This window comes from Anolis carolinensis, chromosome 3 (genome assembly GCF_035594765.1).
Source record: "Anolis carolinensis isolate JA03-04 chromosome 3, rAnoCar3.1.pri, whole genome shotgun sequence".
NCBI lineage: Eukaryota > Metazoa > Chordata > Lepidosauria > Squamata > Dactyloidae > Anolis > Anolis carolinensis.
Genome location: NC_085843.1, coordinates 279,732,374 through 279,754,321, shown reverse-complemented (window position 1 = coordinate 279,754,321; position 21,948 = coordinate 279,732,374). Strand labels below are relative to the sequence as shown.

General features: G+C 39.9%; 1 protein-coding gene across 1 annotated transcript; it reads left to right on the top strand.

Moving 5' to 3' along the window:
* Positions 1–415: 415 nt before the first annotated feature.
* LOC100564735 (cytochrome P450 2J2-like) lies at positions 416–16,621 on the top strand (the record flags this gene model as incomplete). Its single annotated transcript, XM_062976993.1, has 8 exons — positions 416–584; positions 3,609–3,758; positions 3,892–4,052; positions 4,987–5,163; positions 7,796–7,937; positions 9,683–9,867; positions 15,095–15,236; positions 16,086–16,621. Coding segments are annotated over 8 exons (1,317 nt in total), but the record flags the coding sequence as incomplete, so codon positions are not given.
* Positions 16,622–21,948: the final 5,327 nt, after the last annotated feature.

Genomic DNA, 21,948 nt, shown 5'->3' with positions numbered 1-21,948 from the left:
AATCAAAGCACATCTACCACTCAACGGTGACTGGCAGAAAAGCACAATTGAACAGTACAACAGATGTGATAAAAGAGGTCATTAATTGGTATTTAATGTTGATAAAAAAAGAAACACTTTTCAAAATGTCTCCCACAGAGGCATTGCAAAAGAGCAGTGATATTGTGATTAGCCTCAAATGAAGGCACTACGTTTCCAATGTAAGTGGTTTGAGGGAGACGGTTTTATGAGACTAGAAAGAATGTGTGAAGTGCAGTTCTCAGCTAAAATTTAAGATGAAATAGAGAGAAGGGATGTTATTATGGACAGAAACATCAGAAGTGAGGATTTGAATATGATTACTATTCCTATACTGGCCTGAAATCATTGCTTCATTTGATGATAACTGTTCTTTTTCTTCTTGCATTGATTCAAATGGCAGTTGGCAGAACAATATGGAGATATTTTTACTGTGTGGATGGGACACATACCAGCTGTAATTTTTTCTGGATTTGAAGCTGTGAAAGAAGTATTGATTGATCATTCGGAAGACTTCTCAGACCGGGTAGAGACTCCGTTTCTTACAACTATATCAAGAGGAAACGGTAAGTTGTGATGAGCTGTACTAGGGACATCTTTCTCCAGAGAAATCAAAAAGCACTAAACTGGATATAAAACAAAGATAAATCAGTAGCACAGGCACAGCCAGGCCATACCATGCCATACACTATTGGTGTTGCAAATTGAGATAAGAGAATTCCGCCATGTTGAGTATAAGATCTACGCTTTACTTTGTACTTACACATTTGTATGTACACTTTTAAATCAGATGACAGACTATAAAACACTTTTCTTTTGGAGGCTAAGTGGGGAAACTTTGGTTTCTTTTCAGTGCTGGGTATAGACATGGCTTTTCATTAAAGCTTTCAGGGCCCTATTTTCATTTCAACATATCTCATTGTGACTTTTAACTAGCAATTACAGTATATACACACACGTGTAAATACAATTCTTTGGTTAAAAAATTGACTCTGAAACCCTGGGTTGATGTAAATGTGGGTCTGTTCAACAGCTGAGTCTACTGACCTCATTAGATGGGCTGCCAGAATCACCATGGATCATGGTGAATCCGGTGGTGCCCGGTGGAGGGCGTGGGGAATCTGTCACCCCATGCCCCACATCGTCTGGCCTCCCCTTTACCTCATCCTACAGTGGGACTCCCCTCATTGACTCCAATTGAGCCTCCCATGTTGTTGCCGTGGTGGCATGCACCAGTTCCTCTATAGTTTTACGATGGAGCTTCACCAGAAATAATGTGATGGGAGCTGATGGGCTCCATCATAAAACTAGGAAGGAACTAATGCATGCCACTGTGTGATGAGGTAATATGTCAGACCTTCCCATCTGGGTACATAAATCTTAGAAGAAGTAACCCTAGTCCCCCCCCAACACCCCCCCCCTCAAAAACAAAACAAAACAACCTGACTTTGCTCTCCAATCTCAAGAAACAGTCTGCCTTTGTTTTCTCTCTTGGCTCCTCCACAGGCTCCATTGGAGTTGGAGTGGGAGAGAAGGCAAGGGGCATATTTGCAGGGTTCCTTAACAGGGATCAATTGAAACAGGGGTCTGTGATAAGACGTCCTGGAAGAAAACCTTCTGCCTTTATTCTCTCTCTCTTCCTCTTCCTTGGTCACAATTGGGGTCAGGAAGAGAGAGACAAGGGGCATAGCTCCTAGATCCAGACTATGAGGAAGAATCCTATGAGCCTTCAGTACCTAAGAAGCAAGTTGTGTCAATTGGGCCAATGGGGCAATCACCATATCTTCTGCCAGTCACTCACCACTTCATGAAACTCGCTCCGAGTCCTCTTGGGGAGATGGAGGTGGGATATAAGAAATACATTATTATTATATTATGTTATATTATATTCATCCCATGTACTAAATTCCACTGAGCGCTATACTTAACATCCAGGAAGCCACTGCTCCCACCACATTAGTTTGGCTTCAAGTGTAGAAGAGAGCATTCCTTGTGTATTTTTAAGCGTGGTGGTCAGCAGTCTTTTTCAACGTTTCAGAAAGTGGTGGGGACTTGGATTTTTTGAAATCATCTGGAAGTTTGGCCTTTTCTGTAATGTAATGGCCTTTGTTGTTCCCAGGTTGAAAATGAGGGAGGGGAGGTTGTGGGAGTTATATGGGTTATATGGCTGTGTAGAAGCGCCCCAGATGGAAAAACCAGGGCAGGGCATCTTCCCAAGTGCCGGAGACAGGGCTGAACACCTGAAGCAGCTGTTAGGACACACAGGGGGCAGAGCTAAAGGAGTGGGTGTGGCTTCTTCCCAAGAGCCTGAGACAGGGCTGAGAATCTATACCTCTCCTGAGGCAGTTATTGGGACACAGAGGGCGGAGCTAGGGAAGGGGGCGGGTCCTCCTTCCAAGAGCCCGAGACAGGGCTGAGCCTCTATACCTCTCCTGAGAGGCCTTTTAGGACTAAAGGGCGGGGCTGGGGTGGGGGCAGGGCCTCTTTCCAAGAGGGCGAAACAGGGCTGAGCCTCTGTATACCTCCCCTGAGGCGCTTGTTAGAACACGGGGCGGGGTATAGAGGTTCAGCCCCATCAGGCACTTGGGAAGAGGCTTGGGAAGTATGGAACCCTGCACAGATGGTCAGTCAATACGATTTAAGCAACATGCAATCATTGAATTCTTGACAGCAGAAGGTGTCACTCCAAAGGAGATTCATCAGAGAATCCAAGCTGTTAATGGCGATTGTGCTGATACGAGTACTGTGAGTCGTTGGGCAAATAAGTTTAAAGATGTTGAGGTGGGAACATCTGACTTGCATGACAAACAAAGAGTTGGGCACCCTGTGGCAGCAACCACTGAGTTTCACAAGCAAAAGGTTGACAGATTGATTCAGGACATTTATCGTATAATTCAGAGAGAAATTTCAAGCGTAATTGGCATTTCACAAGAACGTGTAGGTCACATTATTGCTTTGCTTGGCTATTGGAAGATCTGTGCATGATGGGTCCTGTGAGACTCCGGTTGCGGAAACAGAATGTCAACGTCTTCCGTGACGGCTTCAGAAAACTTGTTCGTCGTTGGCAGAAATGTATCCAATTGCCTGGTGATTATGCGGAAAAGTGAATAGTGGTAGTTAAAGAGCACATTCTAAGGATTATTTCTTAAAATATTCCTGTCCAAACCCAAGTAACGAAGGGGAGGTATTACTTTTCATTCAACCTTCGTAACATTGGGAGTTACACACTTAAACACATATCATCTTCCCTCTAGCTCACCAGACTAGAGACTCAAACACAGACGTCTTCCTCCTAGTTCACTCGCTAGAAACTGAGTTAACTTTTAAAACATTCCCTCCTTTTTCTTCCAGCTAGCTCTGCCCCTTTTCCCTTAGCCTCTCAGAATAGATGGATTTCTACAGCAGTAGCCACATTACCATAGTGACACAGTAACCAATCAGAAGTAGCTAACTCCTGCACACCTTTGCCATATAAACAACATTAAATAACATAGACAAAAAAAACGCCATTTAAATAAGGTTTTCCATTACACTAGCCATATTTGCATTGAATTTTGTAATAATTGCATATGGATTCCTTCCACTCTCAGGTGTTGTACTTTCAAATGGACATGTCTGGAAGCAGCAAAGGCGGTTTTGTATAGTTACGCTGCGGAAATTGGGAGTGGGGAAAAAAAGCATGGAGGGCCAAATAGAAGAGGAATCCCAACAGCTTGTAGAGGTTTTTGCACGTGAAAAAGGTATGTGTCAAACTGCAGAAGTTTGTGTGTAGTCTGTATTGGTCTTTGATGTGGAATTTGTCATATTTCTGTTGATTTCAAATATCAACGTAAGTGGACATATATCCAAATATTAACTGAACTTGATTTGCAGGGCAGCCATTTGATCCTGCATTGTCCATTACGTATTCAATCTCCAATGTGACATGTGCCATGACCTTTGGATACCGTTTCCCTCTTGAAGATGAAACCTTCAAGAAACTGATTGATGCCCTTGCATTTATCATGAAAATTGGATTTCATCCTTTTCATTTGGTAAGCAGCATTTTGAAAACAAGTACAATAATGTCTTGCATGTTAGATTTAAATTTGATCTTGGCAGACTGAAGTACATCCTGCAGAAGTAAATCCTCACAATTTACACTAGGGAAGTGAATACGAGGGTTATCCAGAAAGTAGATTACGTTTTGGAATTAAAAATGAACAAAGTATAGGAGAAAACATTTACCATATGCAGTTAAAAGCCACACCCAAATACCACTTCTCAACATAGTCACCATTCAAATCTAGGCACTTATCATAGAGATGAATGAGCTTGGCAACTCCTTCCCCACAAAACTCTGCCACTTGCGTCCTCAACACAGCATTTTGGTGACAATGCACAGCTGCGGGAAGAGGTGACTGGCTGGTTGAGGACGCAAGTGGCAGAGTTTTGTTGATGAGTACGGAACACTCTTGCTGTTTCCTGTGATGCATTTTCATAATTCAGTAGTTTCTTAGCACCTCTCCTATGTAAAGTTACATGACAAGTTATACATGACTCTGGTGCAATATTTTTGTAGTTACCACATTGAAGAACTTTGGAAAGAACTCCTTTCGAATCTTATCCAGCATCCAGATCAGGCTTGAGAAATGGGTCAGTTTATATGGGGGCCAAAAAGGTAAAGTAGGAGGAAGAGGGGTATTTTGAAAGCAGCAGAAAAATGGGAGAACAGTGAATTGATTGGCAATGTCCATGCCAAATAGAACACTGGAGAATATGCAGTTGTTTGCTAACTACAGCAAAAATAATTCATGGGAAAAGGGAACCAGCATCCAGCTCTCGATTTCTTGTTTACAGCCAATAAATGTTCATATCCTAATGTCCAAATTCCATTATGGCGTGTGTCAAATCTGCTTTAGCTGGTTGACTGAATTTTATTTCCTCTGCTCTAGTAATGGTAGGCCTTTGCTTTTGTCTTTGTTGTAGGTATATGAAATATTCCCATGGCTCATGAAGCATCTTCCAGGGCCTCACAAAGGAGCATTGCATGCCATAGAGATGCTGGTTTCATTAGTCAAGAAAGAAATACAGAAACATAAGGAGCAAAAGTCTTTTCAGGAGCCACAGGATTTCATTGATTTCTACCTGCTTGAAATAGAGAAAGTAAGTAGCTGCTCCGTATCCAATTATATCAGTTCCAAGTAATGCAAAGGGACCTTGGTATCCACTGTGATATGATTACAGGCTCTCAGTGGATAACAAAATCTGTGAATGTCCAAATTCCATTATGGTGTGTGTGTGTGTAGTGATAAAATCAAGATCTGCTTTTTAGATGTTCTTTATTATTTTCAAGCTGTGCATGGTTGAATCCATGGACAGAATCTGTGGACAGGGAGACCTGGCAAATGTGGTTGACTGCACACTTTTCCTCTGATAATCTCCTAGGGAAGGAACCCAGCACCTGTTGTTCTGACATTTTTCATTCTGGTATTTTTCCAGGTAAGGAAGAAAATGAGGTTTTTGTTAAGATCCAGTTTCTTCCTCTGATAGCCTGCCAAAGCATTTGTTTTTTGTCTTGGGAGCCAGAGGAGACAAGGGTTAGGGGGAAAAAAACCCGCATTGCAATGTAGCAGCTGTGTTAACCCCACAGCAAAAAGTAATAATTTAATTCCAAATTTTAAGGAAGAAGTAAGCTTTAACCTTGTGAGATTTACTTCAGGCTTTTGGAAAAATTACTCCTACCAGCAGTAGCTTCTATTGTCAGAAGACGTGAATAATCTCAATTCACTATCTGGACTTGAAATGCAACTAGATACAGACACTTCTACTTCCCCCACATTGCATGTTAAGACATGCCAAATCTAATGCATTTTTGGGATAAATTGATTGTAACAGCTGAGTCCCCTTTGGGAGATAGGGCGGAATAGAAATAAATTATTATGATTATGATTATGATTATGATTATTATTTTATTATGACACAGCAAACAAGATAGACATGCTGGATTTTGTATCACAAAATCACAAGTCGACCACTTCCCAAGTGGCTAGGACTGTGTGATGTATTTTTGGATGATGTGCGCAGATCCCAGTAGGGTGGCCTTTTGCAGTTGGCAGATGGTAATTTTGTCAATGTCTATTGTTTCCAAATGCCGACTGAGATGTTTTGGCACGGCACCCAATGTGCCGATCACCACCAGGACCACCTGTACTGGTTTCTGCCAAAGTCTTTGAAGTTCAATCTTGGGGTCCTGATAGCGGCTGAGTTTTCCTGTTGTTTTTCGTCAATGCGACTGTCACCTGGGATGGCAACATCAATGATCCAAACCTTTTTCTTTTCCACAACTGTGATGTCTAGTGTGTTGCGTTCCAGAACTTTGTCAGTCTGGATTCGGAAGTCCCACAGTAGCTTTGTGTGCTCATTTTCCAATACTTTTGCAGGTTTGTGATCCCACCAGTTCTTTACTGCTGGGAGGTGGTACTTGAGGCATAAGTTCCAATGAATCATTTGGGCCACATAGTTGTGCCTCTGTTTGTAGTCTGTCTGTGTGATTTTCTTACAGCAGCTGAGGATATGATCAATGGTTTCGTCAGCTTCCTTGCACAGTCTGCATTTTGGGTCATCAGCTGATTTTTCAATCTTGGCCTTAATTGCCTTTCTTCTGATGGCTTGCTCCTGGGCTGCAAGGATCAGGCCTTCTGTCTCCTTCTTCGGGGTCCCATTCGTGAGCCAGAGCCAGGTCTTCTCCTTATCAGCTTTTCCTTCAATTTTGTCAAGGAACTTTCCATGCAATGTTTTGTTGTGCCAGCTATCAGCTCTAGTTTGTAGTGCGGTTTTCTTGTATTGGTTTTTGTCTTCTGTGCTTTGAGGAGTTTCTGATTTTTGACTTCAATTAAAGCAGGTTCTTCACTTTGATTTACATATTCTGCCAGGGCATGTTCTTCTTTGACTGTTTGTTTTACTTGTAAGAGTCCTCTACCACCTGATCTTCTAGGCAGATATAGGCGGTCAACTTCACTGCGAGGGTGCAATGAATGATAGATGGTCATGAGTTTTCTTGTTTTTCTGTCCAAATTGTCCAGTTCCACCTGTGTCCAGGTTATAATGCCAGCAGTATATCTTATGACAGGTATGGCCCAGGTGTTTATGGCCTTGATGATGTTGCCTCCATTGAGCTTGCTTTTGAGAAATTATTATTATTATTATTATTATTATTATTATTATTATTATTATTATTATTATTATTATTAGGACTGGCTTTCAGCTGCATGCACCCCTGAAATGGATGTTAACAAAGGAACAACCCATTGCTAAGGGAAAGCCTCAGTCCTAAGGCATTCTCACTACATCCCAGAGCGGTATAATATAGACATATCTCCTGGATGAGCACCTCAGTCCTGCCAACAAATTCTTGGCTAGGAGTCCTGCTGCTAAAACAGCACCCAAATTCACACACTTACGAAACCTGTTTCACCAATAGAATATAGTGCTACAGAAATAAAAACTAAAGGCACCAGATTCCATCTGATCTTGGAAGCTAAGCAAGGTCAGTCCTGGTTACTACTTGGATGGAGCCCATCAATGACTACCAGTGCTGCAGTCCATATTTCAGAGGAAGAAGTTAGCAAAACCACCTCTGAGTGTTCCTTGCTTTAAGAAACCATTCGAAAACCATGGGGTTACCATAAACCAATAGGCAACGTGAAGGCACATGCACACACTTAGAAAGAAAGCCTTGAAGATAAGCTTTGTACACAATCATAAGTCACACTTCATCTTTTATATTTTCACCAAGAGGAAGAATGATCCTACTTCTACATATGATGAAGAGAACTTGGCTCATGATATTAAGGACTTATTTGTTGCTGGAACGGAAACGACTTCCAGTTCTCTGAAATGGGCAATCCTCCTTTTGGCAAATCGTCCTGATATTCAAGGTAAGAGAGATCTCTGTGCAGCAAGAACAACATCCTGCTGTGTCAGCAGTAACTTTTCAACAATGTGCTAAATTAAAGAAGAAAATCAGATCCAGCTTTTCTCTGCCAGAAGGCTTTTGGGAAAAAGGCAGGTTGCTGGGGAGATTATGGGGGACATTTTTTTGGAGAAGCAGAGATTAGCCAGACAAGCAGGGAAGGAGTGTTTGGTGATGAATGAAAACATTTCACAGTAATAGTAGGCTAGGAAATCTCCCTGCAGAATGCATGTGGGAAACGGCAACAGATATATAAACCTTCCTTGCTTAGTTTTTCCAATATACCTCACAACCTCTGAGCATGCCTGCCATAGATGTGGGCAAAATGTCAGGAGAGAATACTTCTGGAACATGGCCAGACAGCCTGGAAAACACACAACAACCCTATGAGTCCAGCCATGAAAGCCTTCGACAACACAAATGCCAATACAGCTTTGTTGTATCATGAATAGATATAGCAAAATCATGGAAGGAGAAAGAGAACTACTCAGTTGAGATTGGAGAAAAAAATTAATAGATTAATTAATTACGCGTTTTTTAAATAAACACTAAAATAATAGTATAAATCATAAAATAATATTATAAATCCCTCTTTCTACTTCCTTTCTAAGGAGAAGCCTAAGGAAGGAAGGAAGGAAGGAAGGAAGGAAGGAAGCAGAAGGGAGAGAAAAGGAGGCTGAAGCAGCTTTGTTTTTATCTCACAACACAGCAGCAGCAGCGGGAGCTACTTGCCAGTGAGATTGTAAACAACACAAATATAGCATCCCTACTTTGCGGATTTTCACTTTTTGCGAGTGGTCCTGGAACGTAACCCCCAGAATAAGTTAGGGAACACTGTATCACTCTTTTCCCTTTTTTTAACTAATAAAAATTTAAACACATTAATTACGAGGGTTGAATGAAAAGTAATGCCTCCACCTTAGTTACTTGGGTTTGGATGGGGATATTTTAATAAATCAAACACAGAAATAATCCTTAGAATGTGCTCTTTAACTACCACTATTCACTTTCCCACATAATCACCAGACAATTGAATACATTTTTGCCAGCGATGAACAAGTTTTCTGAAGCCGTCATGGAAGAAGTCGACACTCTGTTTCCGCAACCAGCGTCTCACAATACCCATGGTTCACAGATCTTCCGATAGCCAAGCAAAGCAATAATGTGACCCACATGTTCTTGTGAAATGCCGATTATGCTTGAAATTTCTCTTTGACTGGTACGACGATCATCCTGAATCAAGTCGCATTGACAGACCATCTGCGCTGGGTTCAATACTTTGCACTTTAACAACACAACCATTCAATGCTAAGGCTTCCCACAAGATGGAACTGTAGAGAAGAGTCTACTGAACAAGCCAGGACCTGTCGCAGACCAGTACTGCCATCTGTTGAGGAGTTACGAAGGTAGAGGCATTACTTTTCATTCATTACTTTTCATTCATTCAACCTTTGTAGAAAAAAAGACAAAATACGAAAAGACTATTGGATTGGGAGAAACCCGGCTCAGATTTCTACAGAGCCAAGAAAGTGACATGAACTCTTTAGAGAGTAAGTGGGACATAAATATAATAAACTAATTGTGATTTGGGAGTTGTTGCTTATTAAACAATAACGGATAGACCAATTATTAAAATCAATGAATAATTACTCTGAAATAAACCTTAGTATTCATAATAAAACTTTCATCCATTTTTCTCTTATTCCACAGACAAAACCTATAAGGAAATAGAAGATGTTTTGTGCTCCTCTTCCTTCAGCTATCAAGATCTAAAGAAGCTCCCTTATACAAATGCTGTGCTTCATGAGATTCAGCGTTTAAAATATCTCCTCTTAATTGGGGTCCCAAGACAAACGGCCAAAGATGTGAAGATAAGAGGTTTTCTCATCCCTAAGGTAGAGAATGTAGATATGCACTTCTGTATCCCAAGAGTAAAGGCTGGGATATAGAGGATTTTGGGAGATGTACTCACATAGGACAGAGATAGCATGGAGTAGTGGTTTGAACATTGGGCTAGTGGCACATCTATGAACATCTATGCAGACAAATTAATGGTGACTGAAGATTTTGAGAGATGTACCCATATAGGACAGTGTAGAGTAAGGGTTTAAACATTGGAGTCAGGGCTCATCTACATTGATCAGTCAACATGGATTGGAATGAAGACATCAAAAACACGGTGCCCAAGCTTGCATAAAAATGCACTTTTGAGGTCTTAAATTGGAATAAATGAGGAATGACTTGTGTTATTCCCAAAAATAGGCCACTGAATGCACTTCATTTTACACTTCAAGTTTGCACTTCAAACCTCAGATAACTCAAATTATCATGGTTTAGTAGGATAGCATTGGTTAAAGTGAAGTTATTACCCAAATTATTATTTTTTTATTCAGAATGCTACCTGTAGAAATTTTAGATCAAGAAATAAAAAACTGGCAAAGAATGTTAAATCTGTATTGTAATAGGAACAAAAAAGCTAGAATAAATAAATAAAAGTATACGGTATAAGCCACAGAAAGGAGGACTTCCAAATCTCAAGCTATATTATCATTCCAATCAAATAAGATATATAGTAGAAAGCTTAGCAAAACAAAAATACTTAGAGTGACTAGAAAAAGATGGAAAAAAATTAGAATTGAAATTATAATATATTTTTATAGGGATAATAAAGGAAAGGTTAAAAAGAAATGGTATAATAATTTACACAACCCCTTTCAAAAAATACTCTGGAGATTTGGGGGAGATGTAAAAACAAACAAACAACCCTAACGCCTGGTATTTCTCCTATCATGCCAGTTCTAATGACAGAAAACTTCCCAGCAAATTTGAAAAAAGAAATTGAACCAGAATTTAATGGAAGAGGTATAATGAAAGTAAAAGACTGGGACCCGAAGATGGTAAATATGGAAAGGATAAAATAGGAATTAAGAGAAAGAGACTTAGAGTGGTACAAATATGAAATGGTCAGGTGATATAAGGAAAAGTATAATGGGGTAGGGAATATACACACATAGAAAAGATGATAAAGGTAGATTAAAGAAGATAATGTAACATTAAAAGGTACAGTAAGAGATATCTACAAACTATTATTAATGGATGAACAGAAACAAACTCATTTGAAGGAAGTATGGGAAGTCGACTTGGGAAAAAAGGTGGATAATCAAGAATGTGCAAAGATATGGAGTATTACTAAAATATGTCCATAAGAATTGAGTAACATTATTACAAAACAGTATGGAGGTAGTACCTAACTCCCATTAGATTAAATCAGATGGAAAAAAATACTTGAATAAGTGTTGGAGGGGCTTTCAGGAGCTAGGGTCATATCTTCATAAGTGATGGTCCTGTAAAATTATAAAAAACATTGGGAAGTGGTTTTTCTTAAAAAAGAGAGCAATAATAAAAATAGAGATAGAGAATACACCAAAATCAGCATTATTACTTATGCATGACAATACAATTCCCTCACAAGAGGATAAAGAATTGGTTTTTAATTTGATAACAGCAGCAAAATTGCTAATATCAAAAAACTGGAAAGAAAAAAAAGGAAATCCAATTAGAAGAATGGTACAGGGAAATTTGGAACATAGCTATTAATGAAAAGCTGACTTGCAATATTAAAATTAAAAAGGGAATATGGAAACAATTTTTTTTGGAAAATATGGGGAAATTATTGAGTATATATTGAAGGAAAGGGGCACAAGCTGACAACAGAAGCAATTAAATTTTGGACTTGTGAAACAGTATGAGTTGGTTGGTCCTGGTGAAAAGGGCACAAAATAAAGGGAAGGGAAAGATGGGGAAAAGTATAATAATAATAACCATCATCATCATCATCATAAAACATGTATAAGTAGATAAAAGGTGTGTAGTAGAGGCATATGTAGTACAAGTTGTAATGGGAAGTTTAAAACTGACAAGAAATATGCTTAAGGATGTGTTTGTTTTTTTTCTATTACTGTTGGATTGCATACAATATGGCATACTTCCTTGTCTAAGATATTGTAAAAGGAGGAACGAATGTATACATCTCAATCGATAAATTGATACATCTATAAATTAAAATTATTAATGGCTCATATATATCTATATATATAAACTAGCTGTGCCCGGCCACGCGTTGCTGTGGCGAAGAATGGTGGTATGGGAAATAAAGTATTGAGGAATTGGTGGTAGTTAAGGAAAAGGGTAAACGTTTTCCCCTGACGTTAAGTCCAGTCATGTCTGATTCTGGGGGTTGGTGCTCATCTCCATTTCTAAGCCAAAGAGCCGGCGTTGTCTGTAGACTCCAACAAGGTCATGTGGGATGACTGCATGGAGCAGCGTTACCTTCCCACCGGAGCAGTACCTATTGATGCACTCACATTTACATGTTTTTGAACTTCTGGGTTGGCAGAAGCTGGGGCTAACAGTGAGGGCTCTGTCAGTTCCCCCAATTCAAACCTGCGGCCTTTCGGTCCAGAAGTTCAGCAGCTCAGCGCTTTAACATGCTGTGCCATCAGGGGACATTATTTCCTAAAGGTTGTGAATATACAATATTTCTGATTGTTTTTTTTTTGTCTGTTGGAGGCAAGTATGAATGCTGCAATTAGGAAAAATGATTAGGATGTAATGGCCTTGCAGATTTAAAGCCTAGCTGTTTCCTCCCTGAGTGATTTTTTTGTTGGGAGGTGTTAGCTGGCCCTGATTGTTTCCTGTCTGGAATTACCTTGTTTTCAGAGTGGTGTTGTTTGCGATATTTTATATGCTTCTACTGTCTGTGGCCCTGAGAAAACAGAGGATTGGTCAGACTTTGATGATGGGAATCCTTTGTTGGGAGGTGTTAGCTGGCCCTGATTGTTTTCTGTGTGGAATTCCCCTATTTTCAGAGTGTTGTTCTTTATTTAGTGTTCTGATTTTAGAGATTGTATTGTTCTGTTTTATTATACCACATTAATTTTTATATATTCTGATTTTAGTGTTTTTGAATACTTGGAGCCAGATTGTATTCATTTTCACGGTTGACCGCAACACAATAATAATAATAATAATAATAATAATAATAATAATAATAGTAAGGATAGTAATGATAGTAATAATAATGACTTTGGTAATACATAGTGCTTCACTGCCTTCTCAGCTTCCTTTCTGGAAGAATCCTTTCTTGGGAGGTGTTAGCTGGCCCTGATTGTTTCCTTTGTGGAATTTCCAATTTCCTTGCTTTATTTACTTTCTTTATTTCTTTATTTCTTTATTACTATCCTGGTTTTAGAGATTATATTGTTCTGCATTATTCTATCCTAGAAATTATTTCATATCAAAGTAGAATATCACTTATCCAACATTCAATTATACAATGTTCTGGATTATCCAACACAGTCTGCCTTTTCATAATCAATGTTTTTGTAGTCAGTGTTTCAAATTCATTGTGATATTTTACTGGTAAATTTGTAAATACAGTACAGTAGAGTCTCACTTATCCAACATAAGTGGGCTGGCAAAATGTTGGATAACCGAATATGTTGGATAATAAGGAGGCATTAAGGAAAAGCCTATTAAATATCAAATTAGGTTATGATTTTACAAATGAAACACCAAAACATCATGTTAGACAATAAATTTGGCAGAAAAAGTAGTTCAATACGCAGTAATGCTATGTAGTAATTACTGTATTTATGAATTTAGCAATATATCATGATATATTGAAAACATTGACTACAAAAATGCGTTGGATAATCCAGAACGTTGGATAAGCGAGACTCTACTGTAATTACTACATAGCATTACTGCGCATGGAACTACCTTTTCTGTCAAATTTGTTGTATAATATGATGTTTTGATGCTTAATTTGTATAACAATTACCTAATTTGATGTTTAATCAGCTTTTCCTGAATCCCTTCTTATTATCCAATATATTATTTACTTATCCTGCCGGCCTGTTTATGTTGGATAAGTGAGAGTCTACTGTATATTGATCATCTTATATTATCTGCTTAGAACTGGATTATATGAGGCCCCTTTTTCACAGTTGTATAAAATGCACACTGAAGTGGATTATATGGAAGTGTGGAGTCAAGATAATCCAGTGCAAAGCAGATAATATAAGATTATAAATGGGTTATATAGCTGTGTGGAAGGGCCTTGAGTCTACACTGCCATATAATCCAGTGCAAATTAGATAATCTGTGGAAGAAGCCTAAGTGAGGCCTAAATTTGCCTGTCCCCTAACTGAACCCTGGCTGTCCCTTGGTTGCTAGGCAACCAAGTGGGCAGAGATTAGCCCTCTAAACTGGCAGCAATTGGATAAAAACAATTATTGCTCTCCCTCTAATTAGGACTTTATTTTTCTTTTCTTTCTGTTGTATCAACCTAGAGGCGTGGATGATGGGTTGTGTTGTCAAATTTCGAGGTTGGGGGCCCTGTAGTTTTGTTGTTTTGTCCACTGCCCTGATGCCATCATTCTTTTATATATATAGAAGGGTAATGAAATTTCGGCCTAGGACAAAACAGCAAAACTACACATCCCAGAAACACTAAACGTAGCAGCACAACCCCTCATCCATGCCTCTACGTTCATACAACAAAAATAAAAGAAAAATAAAGTCCTAATTAGAGGGAGAGGAATAATTGTTTTTATCCAATTGCTGCCAGTTAGAAGGTTAAGCTCCGCCCACTTGGTCTCCTAGCAACCCACTTAGCCCAGGGGACAGGCAGAGTTAGGCCTCACTTAGGGCTCTTCCACACTGCCTATAAAATACAGATTATCTGATTTGAACTGGATTATATGGCAGTGTAGACTCAAGGCCCTTTCACACAGCTATATGACCCATTTATAACGGACTTAATGTCAGGGGAAAACCTTTACCCTTTACCTTAACTACCACCAGTTCCTCAATACTTTATTTCCCATACCACCATACTTTGCCACAGCAACGCGTGGCCGGGCACAGCTTATATATATATATATATATATATATATATATATATATATATATATGAGTATATTTGCATTATGCATGTATGATGAAGGACAAACCTTAGTTGGGTTAAGATAAGTGATCAGATCCCATTCCCACCAAATCCTCATTTCTAAGAGAGATGTGTATGTGCCTGTTTGTCTGACATTTTTTTCTGTCTTTCAGGGGACAGCTATTATACCAAATCTACGCTCTGCTCTTCTTGATCCAGAACACTGGGAGTCTCCTAAAGAGTTCAATCCAAAACATTTTTTGGACCAGGATGGGCATTTTGTTGCTAGGGAAGAATATCTGGCATTTGGTGCAGGTAAAAGTAAATCAAAGTGGCTTGTGATTTATCGGTGTGTCTTCTGGGAAGTTTCCATGATAGGATCTGCTGCAGCCTCTCTCCTTTGTGAATCTTTATAGATACTGCTCTGCAGCACATTTTCATCAAGACAGAAAAACATTCATTGAAATTATGGTGCAATTAAGAACCATAAACTAATACATGATGGTGCAGTTATGAGAAACCAAAGATTTTGTACCAATAAATCCAATCAAAATCCATGAGAGGGAAAAATGGAGAGAAAGACATGGGTGATGAGTGTTGGTATGGGTAAAGAGGCTATTCTGCCATTTCAGCTTGCTTTGTTTTTCTTTAGTCATGCATAGCATTATGAAAATGCTAATAGGAAAAATGTTTACCAGTGATTTGGTTGTAGGTGTCCTTAGCTTCCACATCCGTTGCCCTTTCCGCCTTTGTTCCTCACTTTTTCTTGCTGGTATGTAGAAATACTAAAATGTTTTTGCTGCTTTCTTCTTAATTAAAACTGTTATTTTGATTTTTTTAAAAATACACCTTTATCTTATTCATGCCAGGAAGAAAACAAACTAAAGAGATAGAAGAGATTGCAAGGCGTACACTCCTGAAAGATGTCCTTTCAACCTTTGCTTACAATTGCCCAATGATGGAGAGTTTACTATCTTTCAATGCAGTCCATTCCAATTTAGTCCGCACTTTCAAACAACAAGTTCTTTCCAAGGCTTAGGCAGAATGGCTTCTTTTGTAGTTTGAATCTGAGGGCTTCCTTTAAGAGGGTGGAGTGGACCATGGCTTACCAATTCATAGTCCATAGGGAAAAACACTCTCTTTCTGCCTTTGTTTCCCTTGCAGGGGCTCGGGTGTGTTTGGGGGAGCAGCTGGCCAGGATGGAGTTCTTCATCTTCATGGTCAACCTGCTGAGGGCCTTCCGTTTCCAGCTGCCTCCAGGAGTCAAAGAACTCAATGAAGAACCTGTAGCAGCAATAACAACACCACCCCATCCTTATAAAGTGTGTGCTGTTCCTCGCTGTAGTTCATCATAAAACATACATAAATAATCACAATCGCATATACTTTATTGCTGTAATTTTAAACTAAATCCACACTTCATTTCATTTTCCAAATGTCTTTCCTGTGCTTAGAACCTGAAGCACACTTGTGATATAACTCAGTCAAATAGAGATTGTGTCTCATTCTGTTACGTTTTTCCCCTACAAATTCTCCAGTTTCAAGAATTCTTGCTATGTATGTGTTGCACCCCTAGGCTATGTAGGCACCTCAAAACCACTCTGAAGCCCCAGAATATAAGCAAACAAGTTGTTTATTGAAGGTTATATGTAAGCTAAAGAAAAGTAAAGTTCAGAATCAGTAAAATAGGTTTAAATCCACAAGAGCAAGGTACTTGAAGTTCATGAAGCAAGAGACTATAAAAGCCACTCAAAGAGCATAGTCCAAAACTGGATATCAAAGTAAGTCCCAAGAGATATCGAGAAAAGTCCAAGCAGGAATATTTCCAAGGCACGAATCAAGGATAACCACAGGAAAACAAAACTGGAGTTCAGGATTAATTCCAAGATAGTCCAAGGTATAAAGTCAATGATGAAACACAAAGCAAGGGTCTTGACTGGAATAAAAACCAAACAGCAAAGTCACTGAAATCCAATAGGAAACACAGACCAAGGCAAGGCTGGAACTTGAAGCTGGATACACAAGAACACAGAGCAAAGATCCTTCTTTCTTGAATAAGCAATGTTACCAACTCTGGCTATGGCAGAGAAAACAAGGCATTTAAAGGGAAATCCAAGGTCTTCCTCTCATGAGAAAACTACTCATTAGAGCGCTTCAAAAGCAGCCGTTTGCTTCTTCACATGAGTTATCGCTCCCCTCCTGTCAAACTCATTATCCTCCTCTAAACTAGAATGTCCATCTGGCACTTGGAGATCTGGCTTTGACTGCTGGAAGGAAAGTGGTTCACAATGCCTGCTTACAACCATTCAGTCTCTGGCCCCAGAATCCACTGGGACAAACTCTGGCTGCATCTCAGGCCCAAACCCAAAGTCTTCTGGCAAAGCAGGTGCAGGGACAATCACTGGCTGAATGGGCCCAGTCTCAGACTCAGGCTTGGCTACAAGAGTATGGATGCAGTGGAGCTAAACTAATATAGTGTGTTGTGGGTTGGTCTAGTTCACTGGCAGATCTGTTTTCATATTCTCACTTTGCCATTGAAAGTCCTAGGCGATCTCGGGAAACCGTACACTCATAAAATCATAGAGTTGGAAGAGATCTCATGGGCCATCCATTCAAACCTCCTATCAAGAAGCAGGAAAATCACATTCAAAGCACCCCTGGCAGATGGCCATTCAGCCTCTGCTTAAAAGCCTCTGAAGAAGAAGCCTCCACCACACTCCGGGGCAGAGAGTTCCACTGCTGAACAGCTCTCACAGTTAGGAAGTTCTTCCTAATGTTCAGGTGGAATCTTCTTTCCACTCTCAGAGCAAGGTCATGGCAAACCGTTATGAACAAATGTTACTCAGAAAACCCTGTGATAGGCTCACCTTAGGGTTCTCCTACTTCTGAAAGGCACACTATAGCAACCCATACATAAAGAAGTAGCAGGGCTCTCTGAAACATCCCATGTTTCTCAGCTGCAGTAGGGGTTGTGTCCAGACCACAATATGTATCAGTGTCTGCTGATAGTGTTTTATTAAGAACCCGTATGCTGGGTTGACTCAGACAGACAGGTGGGAAAATATAGACAACCTGGAACAAAGAGCTGTTCAAATGGTGCAAAGATAAAAGGGACAGATGGATGAAGGTGACAAGGACCCCATCTGCATTATATGGCAGTGTAGATGGGGCCAGGAAGATGCTGCAGCAGCAATGTTAGTGAGGCAATATATAATCTTCTCTAGAGAGGGGAACATAGAACAAAACTTCACCCACTTTGCATGGTTTTGTAAAGCCATAGACTCCAAGGGAGTACAAGTTGATATATTATGAAATCAACATTCATAATCCAGGAACATTACTGGGCATAAGACAATACTCTAATATATACACGATGAGACCACTAGATGGTGATACTGAATAAGCAGTTGCCTTTTTATATTAACTTTTGGTGGAAAAAAAGCTGTTCCACCTGGAGGCAGCTTCTATCAATCTTACTACAAGATAAATCCAATGGCTGCAAGGTGATTCTAATAATAATGATAGTAATAATAATACTTTATTTATATCCCGCTTTTCTCCCTAAACGGGATCCAAAGAGGCTCACAACCACAACATTTTAAAAGCAATACAAATCAACCATACGTATAACAATAAAACCAACTATAAAATAAAACATAAATAAACATTTTAAAATAATTTAACAGGTACGATTGTGACAGGAACTCATCAGTTCAAATAACACACTTCACTCGACACACTGAAATTTAGCCTTCCTGTCATTCCAAATTAAATTCTTATTGCGATTTTCAACCTTTGTGTTCACATTCTGACAGGACTGTATTGTGTATACAATTTTCCTGAAAGTTATTTATTTATTTTGTGTCAAAAGCATTGCATAACAAATACATTTTAAAATGATGAAAAAAAGGAAATCACAAGCAACTAAATAGTTTTAGATCAAAAGTGGGCAACAGCAAACACATTGTCCGTAGCTTTAAACAACTCCTCCTCCGTACATGAGGCAGGGCATTGTGGGCAAGCATACATATGCGGAGTTGTTTGTTCTGCTCCACAGTCACACAAGGTGGAGGATTCCTCCAGGTAGTGCCACCTTTAGATCTGCCCACTCCACTTCTGAGTCTGTTCAGGGACTTCCAAGTTGCCCATTCTTGGTTTGCCCCAGGAGGAAGGAAGACCCTCATGGGGGGCCATCCAGTTGGAATTGCCAGGTTTAGCTGCCCAGAGGGACACCCTTGCTGCTGCTGGAGCAACATCAAGAGGAGTGGTGGTTCTCATGAAGCCCTTCCTAGATTCGAGTCTGTTGGGAGGAGGCTGATAGTCATGCAGTAGATGGCTTTCACAATGTTCGACCTTATTTCTCTTGCAGTTAGCAGCAACTTCCCGTCGCACGTCAGGAGGGGCAATGCCAGCTAACCTGTAGAGTTTATCAACAGGTGTAGGTTTAAGGCATCCCGTGATGATTCTGCATGTTTCGTTTAGTGTTATGTCCACCTGCTTCGCATGTGCAGACTTGTGCCAGGCAGGACAGGCATACTCTGCAGTTGAGAAAGACAAGGCCAGGGCTGATGTTCTTATTACTTGTGGGTCTGCACCCCATGCACTTCCAGTCAGTTTCCACAGGATGTTGTTGCGTGCAGCTACTTTGTGCTTGGTGTTCATGCAGTGTTTCCTATATGTTAGTGTTCGATCTAAGGTGACACCAAGGTATTTAGGATGGAAACAGTGTTCGAGCTCTTGACCTTCCCAAGTAACTTTCAGTTTTCTGTTGGCTTCATGGTTACGTAGGTGGAAAGCACACACTTGTGTCTTGGCAGGGTTAGGCTTCAGGTGGTTCTCTTTGTAGTAGCTGGAGAGATCTTTCAAGGCATTAGTGAGCTGGTTTTCAACTGTTTCCAAATCTTTCGCTTGTGTTGTGAGGCCAAGGTCATCAGCATATATAAAGCTCCTTGTGAGTGGTGGTTGTGGCTGATCGTTCGTGAAGATGTCAAATATGGTCGGTGCATGAACGCTGCCTTGGGGTAAACCATTCTTTTGCCTCCTCCATCTGCTTTTCTGGCCCTGAAACTCCACATAGAAGCTGCGGTTTTCCAAGAGGGTCTGGACAGTTTTTGTAAAGTCAAAGTCCCGGGTAATATGGTAGACTTTATGCAGCATTTTTCTATGTTGCACCGTGTCATAGGCTGCCGTAAGGTCCACAAAAACTGTTCCCGTAATGCAGCCTTTCTCATAGCCTTCCTCGATATGCTCAGTCAGATGAAGAATTTGACCTGTACAGTTTTTCCTGAAAGTGGTAATGTGGTAATATGCTAGGGAGGTCTGCCCCAGCATACTGGGGAAAGGTCTGGATATGCCTCTTCCAAGGCTTTTACCTGGGTGACTTGTTCTAGATCTGTTCTATATCTTCAATCTGAGGCATCAAATCCTGTTCTTTACCATCAGCAAACATGACATTTTGTTGTTTTAATTCCATTAATAGATTACAATGGAAAAAATCAGTATTATTGGTCATATTGAAACTATATAAAATACATTACCACCACCAATATCTCTTGGGCAGAATTATGTTTTTAAAACATATGCAATCAGAGAGAAAGATAAAAGTTCCTTTTCCTATGATTCACTTGATCTGTTTTTATTCTCATTGGATAATAGACACTGAGACAGAGATAATGCATTTTCAGGTGTGAACTGCAAGTCACTCAGTTTGTGGAGGTTTCTTCTTTTTCACTTACCGGCCTCATCGCCTTACGTGCACATACACATGAATACATAAAAGTTCATCGGCAGCAGCGGGTGGGATATCAAAAAAGAAATAATAACAAAGTTTCCCTCTCTGCGTGAAAGACCTTCTCATATACCTCTCTCTCTCTCTCTCTCTCTCTCTCTCTCTCTCTCTCTCTCGTGCCTCTCGAGCCTCTCGTGTGTTTATAGCCCCATATTATTATTTTACGATTCGTACCATTACAAAGGACATTTCCAAAAGGGTCAGAAGAATGGAAAATACAAAATAGCAGTAATCCAAACATGTCAAGAGTACATCAAGTCAAGAGAACCAAAATTCACAGCATCTCTTCAAACATAAATCCATAAACAAGGAAACAGGAATTTTTCCAACGTAAACCCTTCAAAGAAACAATGGCATGATCCAGAATAGGAAACTTGAGAATATTTGAATCATGAACTTGACAGCAGAGACAGGAGAACTATCCTAAATGGCAACGTTGTCTCCTCTGAGAGGCATGAAGCTAACACCACTTAATTTAAGCCTGTCCAAGTTGCCATGAGATCATGCTGAATGCACCTGGACTTCAAGGTCTTATCACAGATTATCTGAGAACATCTAATGTATCAATTTTTTACTCCCTCCATTCTCAACCCTAATCTGGCTTCTCCAGAAAACTCAACGGTCGAAGGACATTTCTCTAGAGAACTGGAATTTTCACTTTCCTTGTTGCCTGGGAACGAGCACAGAAATCAAAAACATCTGCCCCATCTGCCTGCAATTCTCTCTTAACCCTGACAGACTCCTCACTATGAAAGCCATCAAATCTCTCGTCTTCTGAAATGTCAGAAAAATCCTCTGCCTCTTGCTGATCTACAAGAGACTACAAGAGATGGCTGGCTGTGGCAGCCCTATTTGGGGCTTTTGGATGCTGAGCACTGCATTCTGGGAAATGTAGTTTAGTGCAGGGACTGTTGTATTCTTGCCTTCCCAAACTTCATTTCTAAGAATGCTGTGTTCTCAGTCTCCCACCCATTAATTTTGCTAGTCCTGCCCCCAGTGCCTTCCTTATGGTGATCAGGCCAAAGAAAAAGGATTGTTTTTATGTTTTCTTGGCTTTACCAAAATTTCTTAATGCTTATACTGAAAATTAAACTGACCTTGGGAGGCACCCAAATGTTACAGATTCTTAATGGAAATGATTGATGGGTGTTTCAATTCTTAAATTCCTCCACTTTTCCTGCATGTTTCTAATATCAATTCGTATGCACAGATTTAATAAATTTGATCCAAAATACAAAT